This window comes from Ochotona curzoniae, unplaced genomic scaffold (assembly GCF_017591425.1).
Source record: "Ochotona curzoniae isolate NIBS_2020 unplaced genomic scaffold, NIBS_Ocur_1.0 contig_883, whole genome shotgun sequence".
Classification (NCBI taxonomy): Eukaryota; Metazoa; Chordata; class Mammalia; order Lagomorpha; family Ochotonidae; genus Ochotona; species Ochotona curzoniae.
The window spans coordinates 35,698,616-35,716,396 of NW_024466599.1; the positions used below are offsets into that span (position 1 = coordinate 35,698,616).

General features: G+C 39.1%; 1 protein-coding gene across 1 annotated transcript in view; it reads right to left on the reverse strand.

Annotated features, from left to right (window-relative positions):
* Positions 1–4,736: 4,736 nt before the first annotated feature.
* Positions 4,737–17,781, reverse strand: part of ZNF638 (zinc finger protein 638) — a 69,741-nt gene continuing 56,696 nt past the window's right edge. The window contains exons 22-28 of the mRNA XM_040993235.1: positions 15,009–16,197; positions 14,394–14,459; positions 12,601–13,546; positions 9,168–9,272; positions 7,335–7,433; positions 6,468–6,523; positions 4,737–5,056 (exon numbers count right to left, since the gene is read on the reverse strand). Of these exons, the coding sequence (XP_040849169.1) occupies positions 4,991–5,056; positions 6,468–6,523; positions 7,335–7,433; positions 9,168–9,272; positions 12,601–13,546; positions 14,394–14,459; positions 15,009–16,197 (2,527 nt within the window). The 3' untranslated portion in view covers positions 4,737–4,990. The remainder of the gene's footprint in view (positions 5,057–6,467; positions 6,524–7,334; positions 7,434–9,167; positions 9,273–12,600; positions 13,547–14,393; positions 14,460–15,008; positions 16,198–17,781) is intronic.

Genomic DNA, 17,781 nt, shown 5'->3' on the forward strand with positions numbered 1-17,781 from the left:
ACACAGGCTAGTACTTTTATAAAATATCAAAAACTAAAAACAAATACATACAAACCCCATTTTTTGTTACATCCAACCAACATAAAATCACAACAAAAATGTTTCTCAATAGTCAATTTCTGTACTATGCAACTAATTGTGAGTCAACACTGTATCCATTTCTTTATCAAATAATGTTGGCTGTTAAAAACTCTCTTACAAATACACAAAACATTTAAGGATAAAATGACAGAGATATTTACTTTTAAAAAATTTATTTTTATTCGAAAAGCCAATTTACAGAAAGGAGGAGACACACAAGGAGAGAGGTCTTTCATCTTCTGGTTTATTCCCTACATAGTGGTGATGGTTGCAGCTGAGCCAATCTGAAGCCAGGAATGAGGAACTTTTTCCAGGTCTCCCACGTTGATGCAGGGGTCCAAGTACTTGAGCCAGTCATCCTCCATTGCCTTCTCAGGCCATAAGCAGAGAGCTGGATTGGAAGTGGAACAACTGGAACACCAATTGGCACTCATATGGGATTCTGGAGCTAGCCGGTAGAGTTAGCCTGTTGAGTGACAGTGCCAGCCTCTGGTATTTACTTGTAAAAAAAAGATAATTTATTTGAAAGGCAGAGTGTGAAGTGCGGACAAACACAGAGACAGACTTCCATCTGCTGGTTCACACCTCAAAATGGCCACAATATCCAGGACTGGACCAAGAACTCCATCCTGGTCTCCCACTTGGGCGATACGGACCCACGTACTTGGGATATTTTTCACTGGCTTATCAGGCACACTACCTAGAAACTGAATCAGAAGCCGAGAAGTCAGGACACAACCAGCATTCTGATATGACATGTTAGCATTGCATAGGAGGCTGAACAGACTATGTCACACCACCAGCCTGAGATCTTTAAAATAAGAAAGGTGGTACTGGAAATATATCAACCCATAGGTACATGACTGTCTTTGAGTTCATTCATTAACTGATGAAACTCAGACTTAGCATATGAGAATATGTTTATTCTAGTCAGACTTTTTAGTGTGTTTGACAGGCTCCATAATCAAATATTAGACTATATTTCCTATATTAAAAGGAAAGTCACAGGGTCACCATAGCAGCAACAGGAAGGCTATCTCCTATCCTGTGAGCCAGCATCTCACATGGGCAGTGGTTCATGTCCTGGCTACTCCATTTCTGATCCAGTTCCCTGGGCCCAGCACCCACATGGGAGAAATGAATTCTTGTCCCTGGTTCCAAAACAACTCACCTTGGGCCATTTTGGCTACTTGGGGACTGAAACAGTTGATTTAAGATCTCTCTCAGGCCTGATGCAAAGGCTCAACTGGCTAATCCTCTCCTTCAAGCGCCAGGACCCCAAATGGGTGCCGGTTTGTGTTCTGGCTGCTCCACTGCCCACCCAGCTCTCTGGCTATGGCCTGGGAAAGGAGTGGAAGATGGCCAAACTCCTTATGACGCTGCACCGCACGGGCGATCCAGAAGAAGCCTCTGGCTCCTGGCTGATCTGAAGCCATTTGGGGAGTGAGGTAGTGGAGGGAAGAAGTATATATAATAAAAAGAGGTTCCTCTTTAGAGATTTGCTAATTTACATTTTGGCCTATAAAATAAAAAATAAATCTTTAAAAATTGCATTTATGGGGCACGGCACGGTGGCGCAGTAGTTAAGGTCCTCACCTTGCACACCCGGGATCCCATATGGGCACTGGTTCTAATCCCGGCAGCCCCACTTCCCTTCCAGCTCCCTGCCTGTGGCCTGGGAAAGCAGTCGAGGATGGCCTAAAGCTTTGGGACCCTGCACCCGCATGGGAGACCGGGAAGAGGCTCCTGGCTTTGGACCGGCATAGCATCGGCCATTGCGCTCACTTGGGGAGTGAATCATCGGACGGAAGACCTTCCTCTCTGTCTCTCCTCTCTGTATATCCGCCTTTTCAATAAAAATAAAATTAATCTTTAAAAAAACATATTTATGTATTTATTTATTTGAAAGTCAGAGCTACAGAGAGAAGGAGAGAATTAGAGAAAGATCTTCCGTCCAGTGGTTCACTCCCCAAGTGGCCACAATGGTTGGAACTGAGCCAATCCAAAGCCAAGAGCCAGAAGCTTCTTCAGGGTCTCCCACATGGGTTCAGGGTCCCAAGACTTTGGGTCATCCTTGACTGTTTCCCCATGCCACAAGCAGGGAGCTGAATGGGAAGTATAGCAGTTGGGACACTAATCAGGCCCATATGGCATCCTGGCACATGCAAAGCCAAGACTTTAGCCACTACAACACTGCACTGGACCCAAAAGATAAATCTTAAAAACATTAAAATTCCAAATGGTGCAGTTTTAGACAGGCAAATGTCTGCAGCATTCTTTGTCAAAGGCCAAAATTCATTAGCTTTTCCTCCAACTATGTTTTTAAAATATTTATTTATTTTTATTGCAAAGTCAGATACACTGAAAGGAGGACAGACAGAGAAATATCCATGTCTGATGATTCACTCCCCAAGCAACTGCAATGGCCAGTGCTGCGCCAATCCAAAGCCAGGAGCCCAGATTCTCTTTCAGGTCTCCCACATGGGTGCAGGATCCCAAGGCTTTGGGCTGCCCTCGACTGCTTTCCCAGGCCACAGGCAGGAAGCCAGATGGGAAGCGGGGCTGCCGAGATCAGAATCCACATCCATATGGGATCCCAGCATGCTCAGGGCAAGGACTTTAGCTGCTAGCCATGGCGCCAGAATCTCTCCAATTACTTTTTTAAAGATTTATTTTTATTTGAAAAGTTGATTTACAAAGACAGAAACAAAGATCTTCCACCTGCTGTTTCACTCCCCAAGTGGCTGCAATGGCCAGAGCTCAGCTGATCTGAAACTAGGAGCCAGGAGCTTCTTCTGGATCTCCCAGATGGCTGTAGGGTTCAAAGGCTTTGGGCCATCCTTGACTACTTTCCAAGGACAGAAACAGGGATCAGAAGCAAAGCAGCCAGGACATGAACCAACATCTATATGGAATACTGGCGCTTGGAGGTGGATGATTAGCCAGTAGAGAGTGTGCCGGTCCATAAAATCTAAAAATTTTTATATAAGTTGTACTGAATGCAATTTACTTTTGTTTGACATCTAGATGATGAAATGGTAGAAACTTAAAATAAGATGCAGTTCAAAATAACAAAATCAACAAATACCATATAAGTGTAACTGCTCAAAGGAAATAGAAAAAAGTCTTAGCTATTTGGAACTCTATAATAAAAATTACTTCCAGTAAGGGCAAAAAGCATTTAAAAAATCAGAAAAAATTTCAAAGATTTATTTTTATTGCCAACTCAGATCCACAGAGAGGAGGAGAGACAGAGAGGAAGAGTTTCTGTCCAATGATTCACTCCCCAAGTGACCACAATGGCCAAGAACTTCCTCCAAGTCTCCCACGCAGGTGCAGGATCCCAAAGCACTGGGTTGTCCTTACCTGCTTTCCCAGGCCACAGGCAGGGAGCTGGATGGGAAGCAGGGTTGCCGGGATCAGAACCAGCGCTCATATGGGATCCCAGCTAGGCCACGGCGCTGGACCCATCAAATGATTTTTGACATAGCTTCCCATCAACATTGGTTAGTAGGATAAAATACTCCTTCCAATTTCATCCTTTCAGTTTCTTTTGTTCTTAGAATCACAATTTTAAAAGTAAAAATAATGCTTTTCTGGATAACTAGAAAGAAATAAGTTTAAAATTTTATCACTTCTTGGCCTTTTGTCTAAGATCAACTGTAGAGTTTAAAATTTGGTCCTAAGACTTAAAGGTTGAGGCGAGCAAGATTAAGGAAATTCCCTAATGGCAAGTGTTCCAAAAGCAAGCTCAGGAGTAAAACATTCTTTAAAAACAGTATTTACTCTGACTTCACTGCTTAGCTTTCTGGTACCTTATTCTTGATCTTGGAATAATCCTCCTTGCCCTCTACCTCCTTCAACCAATATTGTTTTAAGTTCAACAGACTTTTGGCACCCAAAAGCCACTCAACGCCCAACCCCACCTCCTAAAGGTGCCTGTTGTATTTTGTCATTTTGCTTAAATTGTGACTAAATCTAAATTGAAGTGTGCAGTGAGTTTGTTGGGTGGCAACAAAGTACTAAAGTTTTATATCTTTTACTCTTTAAGTGTGAGGTAACTAGAACTTCTGAAATAAATACTTAAAAAATTGTCTTTCTGGTTATGTTTTCTCACTCCATTCACCTTCTTTCTATTATCAACTGGCGTACTCTAATCTTGGAATCAAACAATAAAACAATTAAAAACCAACAGACTTTCATCTACACTACAGCCCCACTGGGCCATGAATTCCTAATAATTCACTAAATCACTCTTTTGTGCTTTTACAACTTCTTATATATTATCTAGTAATTCAAATGGTTTAAAAAAGTCCAGTGGAAGTTAAGGGTGCTCTGTAAATGCACCTTTAGATTCTATTTTTTAACAGATCCTGGCAGAAACAAGAGATGTTATCAGGAACAGAAAAGTTTTCTTCTTGAAAATCATCAAGCAACGCTTTACTGAAACTTATGGTCAAATATGAGGCATCCTAATGTTAAAATGTGAGCTTTAGGAAATCTGACCTGCACCCAGTTAAAGCAGATTATAACACTGTCTGCTTTGACTTTCAGCAATACACGAAGAATCCCTACATATCTCAAGTTACAGAGGTTGAAAAGAAGAATCTTGTCCACAGTCAGCCAAGTAAGTCTCAATAAATCAGCCACAAGACTTATTTTAAATATACAGTAGGAACATTTATTTTAACACTTCTAAAAGATATTTCTCCATGCCTGATGATTTGATATAAAAATCAAACCCATCATACTTTCCCCATCAGTCTCTACATTAAGCGTAATCAGAAATTTGTACAACATGAATATTCGCTTCTTAAACAAAAATTACAAATTAAGTGATAACAAAAATACACAAATCAACTGGACCCTAAACAAATTTCTAACAGTTTTTTTCCCTTTTCTGACCCCATCACCTAGAGCTTCTTTCTTCAGCCTCACTCTGCTCCTTTTCTTTTCTTTGCTTGGCCATGAATTTCTGTTAGAGGCAATTTATAACATAAAATACTTATTAGAAGTTTTTTTTTTAATAAGTACAAACCCATTTTATGAATTTTAAGGTATTTACCATTTAAAGGACAATATCACAAAATAAAATTAGAAACATGGTATCATAGATTAACCAATTTCTTTCATTCATCAATCATTTAATATTTATAAAATGTCAAGGCATTACATCTGGGCCTTGAAGACTCAGTAGTCAACAAGATAGGTAACACAGCTTACACCATGAAGCTTTTATTCTACTAGGAAAGGAGAAACAAAAACAACCAAACAAGGTAATTCTGGGCAGTAGTAAGTACTCTAAGATTAGAAGGTAACTGACTGAGGATACTCTTAGGGGACAAAAGAGGGTGTTCTATTCCTCCTCTGTTTGTCAAGCAAAGGCCTTTCTGGAGAACTGAGATTCGAGTCTATATCAAAGAGAAGAACTGGCCATGCAAGTAGGATTAGGAGAGGGCAATGCACTAACAATATAAAGGGGTAAAGACAGGAAGAGGCCTTTCATGCAAAACAAAACAAAACAAAACAAAAAAATGAACCACGAGAGCTAGAAACACTAGAATGTAGTGAGAAACAAAATGCAGTTTCAGAGTAGAAAAGAGCAGAGACTTCAACAGGCTGAAAAAGACTGGATATTATTGTGAGTGCTGCATAAAGGTGCTACAAGGTTTTAAATGGCAAAATTGTATGATAAATTAAGGGTACAGGTGTCATAGCATAATGTCTAAAAATTGAGCCTAGAGTAAAACAGAGCTGGGTTCAAACCCTAGGACTGACACTAGTTATCTAAGCCTGTGTTACACTCAGTCTCCTTGAATCTGTTTCCTCATCTTAAATTGGAATGATGGCATCTGCCCAGTAAAACTGATGAGGATATTAAGCAAATTCCAGCAAGTAATAATTGGTGACTAAGGAGTCTCGATAGCAGGACTTTCTAAAGACATACATGCCTTCACAAAAAAAGGGGGGAGTGACAGGTTTGGTTTGGTTTGGTTTGGGAAAGTGGGTTATATGTAAACAAGCAGAAAACTAGACAACTTGTGACTCTAATATGGTAATATGTACGTGACTTTATAAAACAGCGTCAGAGTAAGTTTCCCACACTTTGATGGAATGCCATGAGATTACTGGTCTGCAGCATTTACTCTGGCAAATACTGTCCACAGAAAAAGAACCAGGATTAGAGAGTAGTGGCAAAGTACAGTGAAGGACAAAAACAGAATTTCAGATTCAACAAGAATAACATAATTATTCAAAAGTTCTCCCACACCTAGACATTTTAGATAGATTTAGGTACATTTGGGTAGATACTTAAACAGTTCAGCCACAACACAATAGGACCTGAAGAATATGTATTAAGAATAATGATTTAAAAAAAAAGGTACCTCTGTATTTAGCTTATGACGTGTGCTCTTGCAGTGATTTGTCATTGCCTTTTCACCTGAGTAAAAAAGTGAACAAATTGGACAGAAGAATCCAGCCTTCGGTACAAGGAAGTCTAAATCTAGAAGATACAAATTGAAATGGAAGAGAAAGAACAAAAATTGTTAATTGTTTCTTATTAATTTTTTCAAACAAGACAACCATATTAATTATAGTGTACACTTACATGCAATCATAGTATAACTGCTAAAAGAAGCAGAGATTAAAAAAAATTTTAATCACAAATCATATATCATCACATCTAACAAATTCCTTAGAGCCAAAGGGAAGGTCAGAATGCCACTGCAATGATATACTGCAGGCTAAATAGATTCGATAATACAGAATTCTTCAGTTGTGCTTCAGAACAGCAATGCACAGGATAAGAATGAGTCTGGAATAAACCTCTTATGAGTCCCAGCTAAAACACAAGAGGCAGAAGAAACATAACAGGCAGCTGACTGCTTAAGGAGTATGCTAGAACAAAATTTGCTAGCCAAGTTTTTAGCATGTTCTGCTTAAGCAAAATTGATTTCTAAGCAAGTATAACTCCATATCCATTTCAGCAGCCAAAACACACAAAAATGGAGTATGTGCGAGGTAGGTGCGTACAAGTCCCAAAATTCAAGAACATAATAAAAATATTTTGATAGATAAAACGAAACAAAAAAAGCTGTCATCAAAAATGTCAGTAAGTAAAGCCTGCAAGTATCCATTTGAAAACAACACTTTAGATGAGAATTATTTATCTACATGTGGTATCTAGATACTAGGATGTAGAATTTTTACTTCATAGGAATAAGGAAAAAAAAATGTCAGTTTCACTTTACCTTCAGGGATATCAGATGCCACTGATCTGCCTAAAGAGTCTTCAATTTTCTTGCGTTTTTGCTCTGGTTCCAAATCCTTTAATTCAGATTCTTCATCAACTAAAGTCATTTCATTTTTTTAAGGAGGTGAAAAAAATTACAGACTTTGTCATTATTGGCAACAGTTAATTAAGGAATATAAAGTGATGAATTAAGAGTGGAGATTAGGGGAGAAGGACAGAAGAAGATACAATTTTGATGCTTTGTACTGCACTGCTTCAAACTTAAAAAGCTTCACCTAAACTGACAGCTGAAGACTTTTGTTGGGCAGAATCACCAATGACATGACATACTTTTAAGCCTGGCAAAGTGTTGAATAGTGTTAGCAGATTAACATGGTCTGGGGCACAGAAAAAGAGAAACTGGTTACAACAGAATCTGGTCACCTTGAATAACTGAAATACCTACTGCTGCACAGAACTTAAGTTTTTTTTTTTTTTTTTTAACATGCGTATCATTATTTTAGCTTCTATCCCACAAGAAATTAAAAAGAGCATTTTATCAATAGAGCAAACAAAAGAGAAGTAATAACCAAGGCTATGGTATCTGATGCTGGGACTGAAAATGGCGACTCAATCTTTGTGCCACAATCTTTGTGTCGTGTGGAAAGATTGGGTAGGATTTTATGAGTGCACAAAAGGAGCCAACATAAATAAAACTGAAGTTGGCTGGCAACAACAACAAAAAGTTCATTCCTCATTTGAATGAGGAAATGTATTAACTAGGTGACACCAACACATAAAAAGAATATTTAGAATAACAAAGCAAAGACAGAAAAGCCCTCCAACTGTGAAACAGTCCTAAGGGCCCAGATGAGATTAAGTTCAACGAATTACTTGGACAGAATCATAGTTTAGTTTTTCCCTTAGAAAGCAAACAGGAGGGTCTAGCCTTGCAGTGTAGTAGGTGAACCTGCCACATATGATATTAGCATTCTGTATGACATACTTTGTGTTTCAGCGGCTCTACTTCAGTTACAGCTCACTGCCAATGGCCTGAGAAAAGCAGCAGAGGATGCGGAACACGTGAATGACACTCTTGACTTCTTTGTTTGGCCCAACCCTGGCCACTGCAGTCATTCGGGAAGTCAACCAGTGAATAGAAGATGTGTTTGTCCCTTTCTATTTAACCCTCTCAAAGGGATAAGTAAACCTTATAAAGAAAGAAAGAAAATCAAATGGACAAAAACTGCCTAAAAGAGAATGGGATACCCCTATAGCGTTATTTGGAGTGGTTGATTTTTTGCTTTACCACTCTAAATCAATAAACTGAGATCCCACACTGCTTTTCTTTCTTGTACCTTTTTAGCATTTTGTCATATACAATATCTAATACTATTGAACACAGTGACAAAAATTTCTTGAGTGTCTTAAGTATTCACCCATAACAGATTTACTTATTTGTTCCAACTTACGTTTTATTAATACTATTAAGATACCTTGCATAATTCATTGACTGGACGCTTGAAGCATCCACAAAGCAGGAACCTGCTCCAAAAACAAGAATAAGTGGTTTCCACCTGATGCTGTAATGTGATCAGACCACCATTTCATACATCATTTTCACCAATCTGTCATAATCTAAAACTAGTGCTTCATAATTTAACTTATAAAAATTTTATTAGGGTGAGACATTCAGACAACAAATGGAACACAGGTTTCTGACTTTCAAATAAAACAAAATAAAAATTTTATACCCCTTTCCCACTACAACCTCACTACTTTTGTATTTTTCTTCTCAGCTGGTAGATCTTTGAAAAATCCCATGCTGCACACTCCCACAATCTTGGTTTACCTCCATCAATTTGAAAGGCCTCTTCATCTGCGCCTGCGTCCACCCCAGCAGCTTTGTCTGATGATGGTGCTTTCAGAATTCTAGTTCTTTTGGTTGGTGCCTTAGCTTGAAAAACAAAGTCTCCTTAAGTGCTATGGTACCATATTTAAACTGTCTGAATAGTAATAGGAATACCTCAGATTTTTTAAAACAATACCCAGGAGACAGACATTTGGCATATTAGTTAAGACACAGCTTGGGATGCCCCATCCCACATTCTGGTATCTGGGCTTGAGTCCCAGTTCTACTTCAGTGGAAGATTTGTCCCTCTTTCATTTTCAGAAAAAAAAATCATAAAAATATCACATTAGGCCTAGGGTTTGAGACATCTATGTCCCAAGGTTGGCACTGTGGCTCAACATGCTAATCCTCTACCTGCAAGCACCAGCATCCAATAATGGGCACTAGTCCTTGTCCTGATTGCTCTCTTCTTATCTAGCAGCTTATGATAAAGCTTTGGAGGATGGCTCAAGTTCTTGCACCTTGCACCCATGTAGGAGATATGGAAGAGACTCCTGGCGCCTGGCTTCACATCAACTCAGCTTAGCTCTGTGGTCATTGTGGCCATTTGGGGAGTGAACCAGTAAATGAAAATCTCTTTGTTTCCTTCTCTCTTTGTGAATCTCTCTTCAGAGATAATAAGTTAAAAAAAGCCAGGAGCTGGGCCCGGCACGGTGGCGCAGTGGTTAAGGTCCTCGCCTTGCACACCCGGGATCCCATATGGGCGCCGGTTCTAATCCCGGCAGCCCCACTTCCCTTCCAGCTCCCTGCCTGTGGCCCGGGAAGGCAGTCGAGGACGGCCCAAAGCTTTGGGACCCTGCACCCGCGTGGGAGACCCGGAAAACATTCCTGGATCCTGGCTTCGGATCGGCATAGCATCGGCCATTGCGCTCACTTGCAGAGTGAATCATCGGATGGAAGATCTTCCTCTCTGTCTCTCCTCTCTGTATATCTGCCTTTCCAATTAAAAAAAAAAAAAAGCCAGGAGCCTCTTCCGGGTCTCCCACGTGGGTGCAGGGTCCCAAGGCTTTGGGCCATCCTCGACTGCTTTCCCAGGCCACAGGCAGGGAGCTGGATGGGAAGCGGGGCTGCCGGGATTAGAACCGGCGCCCATGTGGGATCCCGGGTGTGCAAGCCAAGGACCTTAACCACTTGCGCCACTGCGCCGGGCCCTATTTATTTATTTTTATTACAAAGTCAAATATACAGAGAGGAGGAGAGACAGAGGAAGATCTCTCATCCGATGATTCACTCCCTAAGTGAGCGCGACAGCTGGTGCTGGCCGATCCGAAGCTGGGAACCTGGAACTACCTCCGGGTCTCCCACATGGGTGCAGAGTCCCAAAGCACCGGGCCGTCCTCAGCTGTTTTCCCGGGCCACAAGCAGAGAGCTGGATGGGAAGTGGAGCAACTCAGATTAGAACCAGTGCCCATATGGGATCCTGGCACATTCAAGGTGAGGACTTTAGCCACTAGGCCACGCCGCCATGCCCAGATTTATTTTTTTTAATTGGAATGTCAGATACACAGAGAGGAGGAAAGACAGAGAGGAAGATCTTCCGTCCAATGATTCACTCTTAAAGTGACCACAATGGCCAGTGCTGTGAGAATCCGAAGCCAGGAACTTCCTCCAGGTCTCCCATGCGGGTGTAGGGTCCCAAGGCTTTGGGTTTTCCTCGATTGCTTTCCCAAGCCACAGGCAGGGGAGCTGGATGGGAAGCAGGGCCATTGAGATCAGAATCAGTGCCCATATGGGATCCCAGTGTGTTTAAGGCAAGGACTTTAGCTGCTAGGCCACAGCGCCAGACCCCAAAAGACTTATTTCTGTTGAAAAATCAGAACATATTTGTGGAGAGACAAAGAGAAAGATCTTCATTCTGTTGGTTCGCCCCCCAAATGGCCACAACAACTAGAGCTGAACTGATCTGAAGTCAAGCCAGGAACTTCTTTCAGGTCTCCCTTGTGGGTGCAGGGACCCAAGCCTTTGGGCTATCTTCGACTGCTTTCCCAGACCACAGGCAGGCAACTGGATGAGAAGTAATGCAGTCAAGACACAAACCACTGCCCATATGGGATACCAGCACCAGGCCCACATATGGTAAATTTTAAAGGAACTGATATCAAGGTGTCCATCACCAGATGAATGTTATAAAGAAAATGTGTTATATCTACCTTTCAGATGAAAATAAATCAAGCTTTAAAAAAAAAAAGAAGGAAAGAAAAAACTTGTAACATATCACAGACCACTTGGGTGGATACTCAGCATGGTGTTGGTTGCTGTGGGTATCTTGGGGTTATGAACCAGAAATTGCGAACTCTATCTCTACCTCAAAATAAGTAATTCAAAATAAAGGAAAATATACCTTTATGAATTATTCTAAATCTCAAATGTAAACAAAAACTGGAAGGCAACCTGGTATGAATATCTGTCTGCTGATTTAGAAAACCTGTAGTTAAAGGTCTGGTGCAATGGCTCAACTGGCTAATCCTTCCCCTTCAATCACCAGGATCCCATATGGGCGCTTGTTCAAGCCCTGGCTACTCTACTTCCCATCCAGCTCCTTGCTATTGTCTGGGAAGGCAGTGGAGAAGGCCCCAAAGCCTTGGGACCCTGAACCTGCATGGGAGACCTAGAAGAAACCCTTGACTTCTGGCTTCAGCTTAACCCAACCTCAGTCATTGTGGCCATCTGGGGAGTGAACCAGTGGATGGAAAGTCTTTGCTTTTCCCTCTCTCTATAAATCTGCCTTTATAATTAAAAACAAACAAACAAAGACAAAAACCCAAGAAGAAAAACCTATGGCTAAAGTTCATATATAAATTCCTTGTATGAATGAATTTTAAAAGTCCTTTGCAGTAAAAAAAAAAAAAACTTATAATTGTATTTGCCATGAACTTGTTAAGGTTCCCCTGCATTAATAGTTAATATTGTCTGTTGCCTTGGAACATAGTCAAGTGCGAAATTAATGGCAACACCACCACATAAATTTACGTTTAAATGCACATTTGTTTTCATCTACTTAAAAGGCAGAACGGAAAAAAAAAAAAAAAAAAGCTCACATTTTCACTGTCCAATTCACACTCTAAATGTCTGAAATGGCTAGATTTGGGCCAGATCAAAGCCAAGAATCAGGAACTCTACCCGAGTCTCCCTGTGGGTGGCAGGGATACAACCAGTTGAGTCATTATCTACTGCATCTTAGGTGCCTTATGTGGAAATAACACAGGATGTGGAGGGGTCGGGACTCAAACCAGCACTCCAATATGGGACACAAGAATCCCAAACAGTGGCTTAACTTGCTATGCTACAACACCTGCCCTTAAAGTATATATTTAAAAAATTTTTAATGTAATCTTTTCAGAAAACAAAAAAGCTATCATTCCCAAATATCTACCTGCTAGGTGTCTTTGAATCATCACTTTCAGATCTTCTTCCATGACATTTTCATTTGCTGCATCCACTGCAGACAAAGCTTCAAGTTTTGTCTTCTTTGTCTCCACAGCTCTTCTCTTTCCATCTCCCTTTTTATCTGTGGGAGAGTCACTTTTGCTTTGTGCTAACTCTACTTTTAAATCACCATCTCCATCTTCCTCCTCTCCAACTTCATCAACAGTAACAAAATTAAGCTCCTCTTTAAGGTTGTTAAAATCAGCAAGCGAGTCCTCATCCTCTTCAGTTACTTCATCCAAAGTCACTAAATGCAAGTCACTGCTATCGTCCTGTATTTCATCTACAGTAACCAGGGCAGAAGGGTCTTCAGGCATCTGTGAAGAAATGAACCCCATGGACTCCCTTACATTACTCGCTTCATCTCCTTTAGTATTTAAAGTAGTGAAAGTTAGGTCTGTTGACTCATTTAAAGGTAGTTCTTCCACTTCTCCAATTTCATCCACAGTTACCAAGCGTTCCTGTTTGAGCAGATCCTGTTCTTCAACCATTGACAGAACAGTAACATCTTTAGGCTCACTGTGGGAAATGCAATCATCTTGGTCAATTAATTCATCTAATGTCAGAAGTGAATTCGAATTTTTTACCATTTCTTCCATGTTTAATTCTTCTTCATCAATTACTTCATCTACAGTGACTAGAGCTTGTGCAAGATGTGCACTTGCATCTTCCTCTTCCCCAATCTCGTCCAATGTTACAAAGGATAACTCTCCCTCGACACCATGAGGGCCAGCAGTCTTTCCCTTCTTCTTCTTTAAGTTAAGGTCAGGAACATTTTTAAGAGTTTCTTTCTTTTTTCCTTTTAATGGATTTTGTTTGCCTTGAGGATTCACTTCTTCTATAACCTCATCCACAGTCACATATTCATCCAAATTAAATGAAAATAATGGTTCCTGTTAGAAAGTTAACAATCAGGGTTGTGAACATGTAATGTCTGATTGGCTAGCTCCAATCAATCACAGTCAATGTATATACATGTCATTTTAGAAAATTTTAGTACAAAGAAATTTCCTAAATATCCAAATCAGGATTATGCTTTTTTTAAAGCTCTACAAATGAATTAATTACAATTCATACATGTCAACAGTAAAATCCTGACAAAATCAATCTATTCCTACTTTTAACTAGTATCAGTGAGGATTATAACTCTTAACAAATGCTACGTGAGTTTTGAACTATAATGCACAAAGTACTTCATTTAAAGCATTTGTCAAACAATAAAACATAAAGAATGTACTGTTAAATATCAAATGTCCTAGGAAATTTACTGGAAATTAACAGTACTCCCAAAATAGTTACAAGCAAATACCCAAATAGATTATTTCACTGATTTATACTTTAATTATATTTCAACCCAGGAAATGCTAAGCAGCTAAAGCTTAAATCTTGAGAAAGTCATATGAAATTATTAAAACTTAATGTAATATAACTAAAAGAAAAAAAACCTATTTTGAAATGCAGTGTCTGATAGAGAAATAAGTTTCTAGTGGGGCTCCTTTATCCTTTACATTCAGCATACTGTCAATGATCAACTAAGAGTTTATTTTAGCTCAAGGTGAAAAAGTCAATTTATGGTAGGACTAGTGGTATAGTCAAAATTAGTACATCCCACTTCGTTCGGTTGTTCTATAGTTCTTACTCCCTAAACATCAGTATTATTGTAAAGTAGGTATGAGTTATAAGATAAATTCTGCTATGGAGAGATGATATGAAAGGTTAATGTTAGTGGATTTTTTTTACCTCATTAAATTTGGAACTTCTACCAGTAGTGCTTTTAGAATTCTTAGTGTTTTGTTCAGCCAAAGTCTGAAATATTAAATAATACAGAAAAACAGAATTTACACCAGACGATGATGTTCAAAAAATGAACTTACAGAAAGCATTACTGAAGTATAGTCAATTATGCAAGTATTTAAAAAACTCACAAAACTAAGTCAACAGTCACTGAACAGCAGGATAAGCATCTCTAAAAGCTGGAGTTAAATTCAGTTTTTCTGAGTTTCCCAATATCCGTGTCTAAGTAGGGTAATCAGTGACCTGACAAAGTAACAGTTTAAAAGAGGAAATCATTTTGAATTCAGAAGCAAATTGCTAAATCACCCTAGGAGGTTTACTGTAGACTTTTTCTTTAAGTCACATAAGCCTATTTCCAATTAACATCTATGTAGGAATGCTTTTAAAAACCGATTCATATTATAAAAGGTTACTGGATTAACTCAATGAAATTTTTAAAGGAAAGGACATTGGAGCGTGGGGTGAGCAAATGAAATAATCAAACAAGATTACATCTCCTACTTCTCAGCAACAAGAGCTTAACACTGAAACACAGGGAACCAGCCTTCCTGTTCTCCTCACCTTATTGTTGCAGTTATCCCATTTCATGCTGGAAGATCTAGCTTCTGCTTCCTGAGACTGTTTAGAATCTTTGCCTTGCAAAGCTGTGATCCTTCCACTGCCTCCTCTGATAATGCCACTCTGAGTAGGTTTGAATTTACTGCTGCTTTCTGCCAAGCCTGACCAGGCACTTGTAGGTTTCAACAGTCCAAATTCCTTGAATCCAAGTTTCTTTTCAGCATTTATTTGATCTCTGAGCACAGATTTAAAAAAATTCTTCTGGTTTTCAGTTTTGGGAGCAGTTTTTGCCTTAGCAGTAGGAATCATTGTAGCCTTGATGTCTGATTTACTGCTAACTACATGTGACACAGCCAACACACTAGTTTTACTAGTTTCATCAGGCTTATTGGTCTGTCCTAATGCTTTATTTGGGAATGCCTTAATTAGAGCGATTTCTGCAGGGTTCTCTCTCACGGCTGCCATAATCTTACCCAATTTTTCTGCAACCATCTTAACGTCATTCTTTTCAGCCTCTTCTGTTCCTGCTTGTAGATCTATTCTGGTTTCCTTGGTAGTAAGGTCAGTGTTTTCACTCGCATCAGTGTTAGTTTCTTCAGAATTATCCTTTTTACTCACTGCCTTCTCATCACCAGAGGAAACTCTTGGTACTAAAGTCACAACACAAGCAGCTGGCATTATTTCTGAAACTGTTTGTTTGTCCACTTCAGCTACAGCTTCTACAACAGACTGTGTAATTCCAGAAAAGAATTCTGCTTCAGATGGAGATTGTTCTAAATTGTCTTTGATGTTCCTTTCTTCCATAAATGTACTGTCACATGCTGATAATTCTGTTTCAGTATTAATTTCTGCCTGGTCTTTCTCACAGTTGCTGGAAGAGACCTGCTTATTTAAAGCAGGCTTCTCTAAATTTTCAGTTAACAGTGCAATACTAGTGGGAGTGGGTGTGAAAAGAGGAATTTCTACTTTGATCTCCCCTTCTTGATTTTCATCTTCCAATGTCTTAAGAGAAAAGTCAAAATCACAGAGTGCTTTTCCAGGATCTTCCTCGTAAGGCTCTTCTTGCTGTACCAAAGTTTCTGTTTGTTTCCTAAGAGTGTTTTCTTCATCAACCTCATTGGGTTGAACTGAGTTGAAATCAGTTGCTGTCTGTACCTCAGTTTCATTAACTGGACTGTTTCTCAAATCAGGGCTGAAAGTATTTAAAAACAAACACACACACACACAAAATCAAAGTATGATGAGAATTCAACCATTATAAACAATCCTACTTATGCCAATGACAAAGAATTCCTGATGCACCCAGCCAATCAGCAGAAAAATGGTTAAGAAGTTTTGTGTAAAAATGTAGAGTACAAAAATCTAAGAAATATTCTACCTCAGTGAAGAATTCTCTCATAAAGCAAAGAGTGGCTAAACTATGACAACTATATACCCATTTTACTCAAGTTATTTGTTTCTTACTGTGTTCAAGCTGCCAGATATCACAAGGCTGGATGTGAATCTGAGATATCTCAAGTTATATAATCTTACCCTCTCAATAGTTGTAATTAAAACAGTAAATTTTTTTATAGTTGTATAATAAAACTAATGCTCCATGCAGTGAAATTTACCTTTTAAGTGAGATTTAAAAAAAAAAAAAACAAAAATGTAACAGAAATTGGCAGGAGGAAAAAGTCATACTCTTAATCATATCCCTGTTTTCTTAAAAATAAAAGATTCATTTTTGTTTGAAAGGCAGATTTACAGAAAGAAAAAGACACAGAGAGATATCTTCCAGTCTGCTGATTCACTCCTCAAATGGTTGCAACTACCACAGTTGCAGACAACCAAAGAAAGGAGCCTGGAGCTTCTTCCAAGTTTCCAACATGGTTGCAAGGCTCAAGGACTTGGGCCATCTTCCACTGCTTCCCCAGGTGCATTTAGCAGTGAGCTAGATCAAAAGTGAAGCAGCAGGGATTTGAACTGGTGCCATATGAGATGCTGGCACTGCAGGCACAGGCTTAATCTACTATGTACAGTGCTAGCCATGAACACATATAACTTTTTAAGATGTGAAATGCATCAGCTTTTAACATCCCAAGAATTGTGCTGACTGGTCTGTTCTTATCAAATCTTTTTCAAATCAAAAGAGAACAAATGGTTATAATTTTGTGATTTCATTACTTTGAATGAGGCAAAGACAGAATGAACCATTTTTGTTCATATGGATCAGAATGAACCATTTTGATCCATAATGTTCAATGGATCAGAGACTATCTTAAGTAATAAGTAAAATCTTAGCTTCTGAAGATAATATTTAGCATTCCCTCAACATAAACTTAACAAATAAACTTAACACCCACAAAATTACACGTGAAAACAGGTTAGAGACAGATACCTAGAAGGTGATTAAACCATAAACACCTTGTAGTAAAGAGTAACAACTTTGTTCCTGTTTTTCAAAAAAGGTATAAGCCATTCCCTATAACATACTTCATAAAGGGTGGCCAAATATCCTTAAGAAAGCAACATACTATGTATTTATGTCCTGAGCAGATGTTAATTGTATTTTAGAAATTTAAAAAAAGTGCTGCACCATTAGGATGGTCAAAGAACTGAAAATCCATCACTTCCAAAGACTGTAAGTTTAAAGATTTCAAAGAAAATTTTCCTTTTAGAACTGAGAAATAGGTCTCAATCAAAATTTGTACATGCATCATTTACACTGAATACTTGGCAATCACAGACCTTGGTCGATTCAGATTCTATTAACCGCAAGCTAAAGAGGTTATTT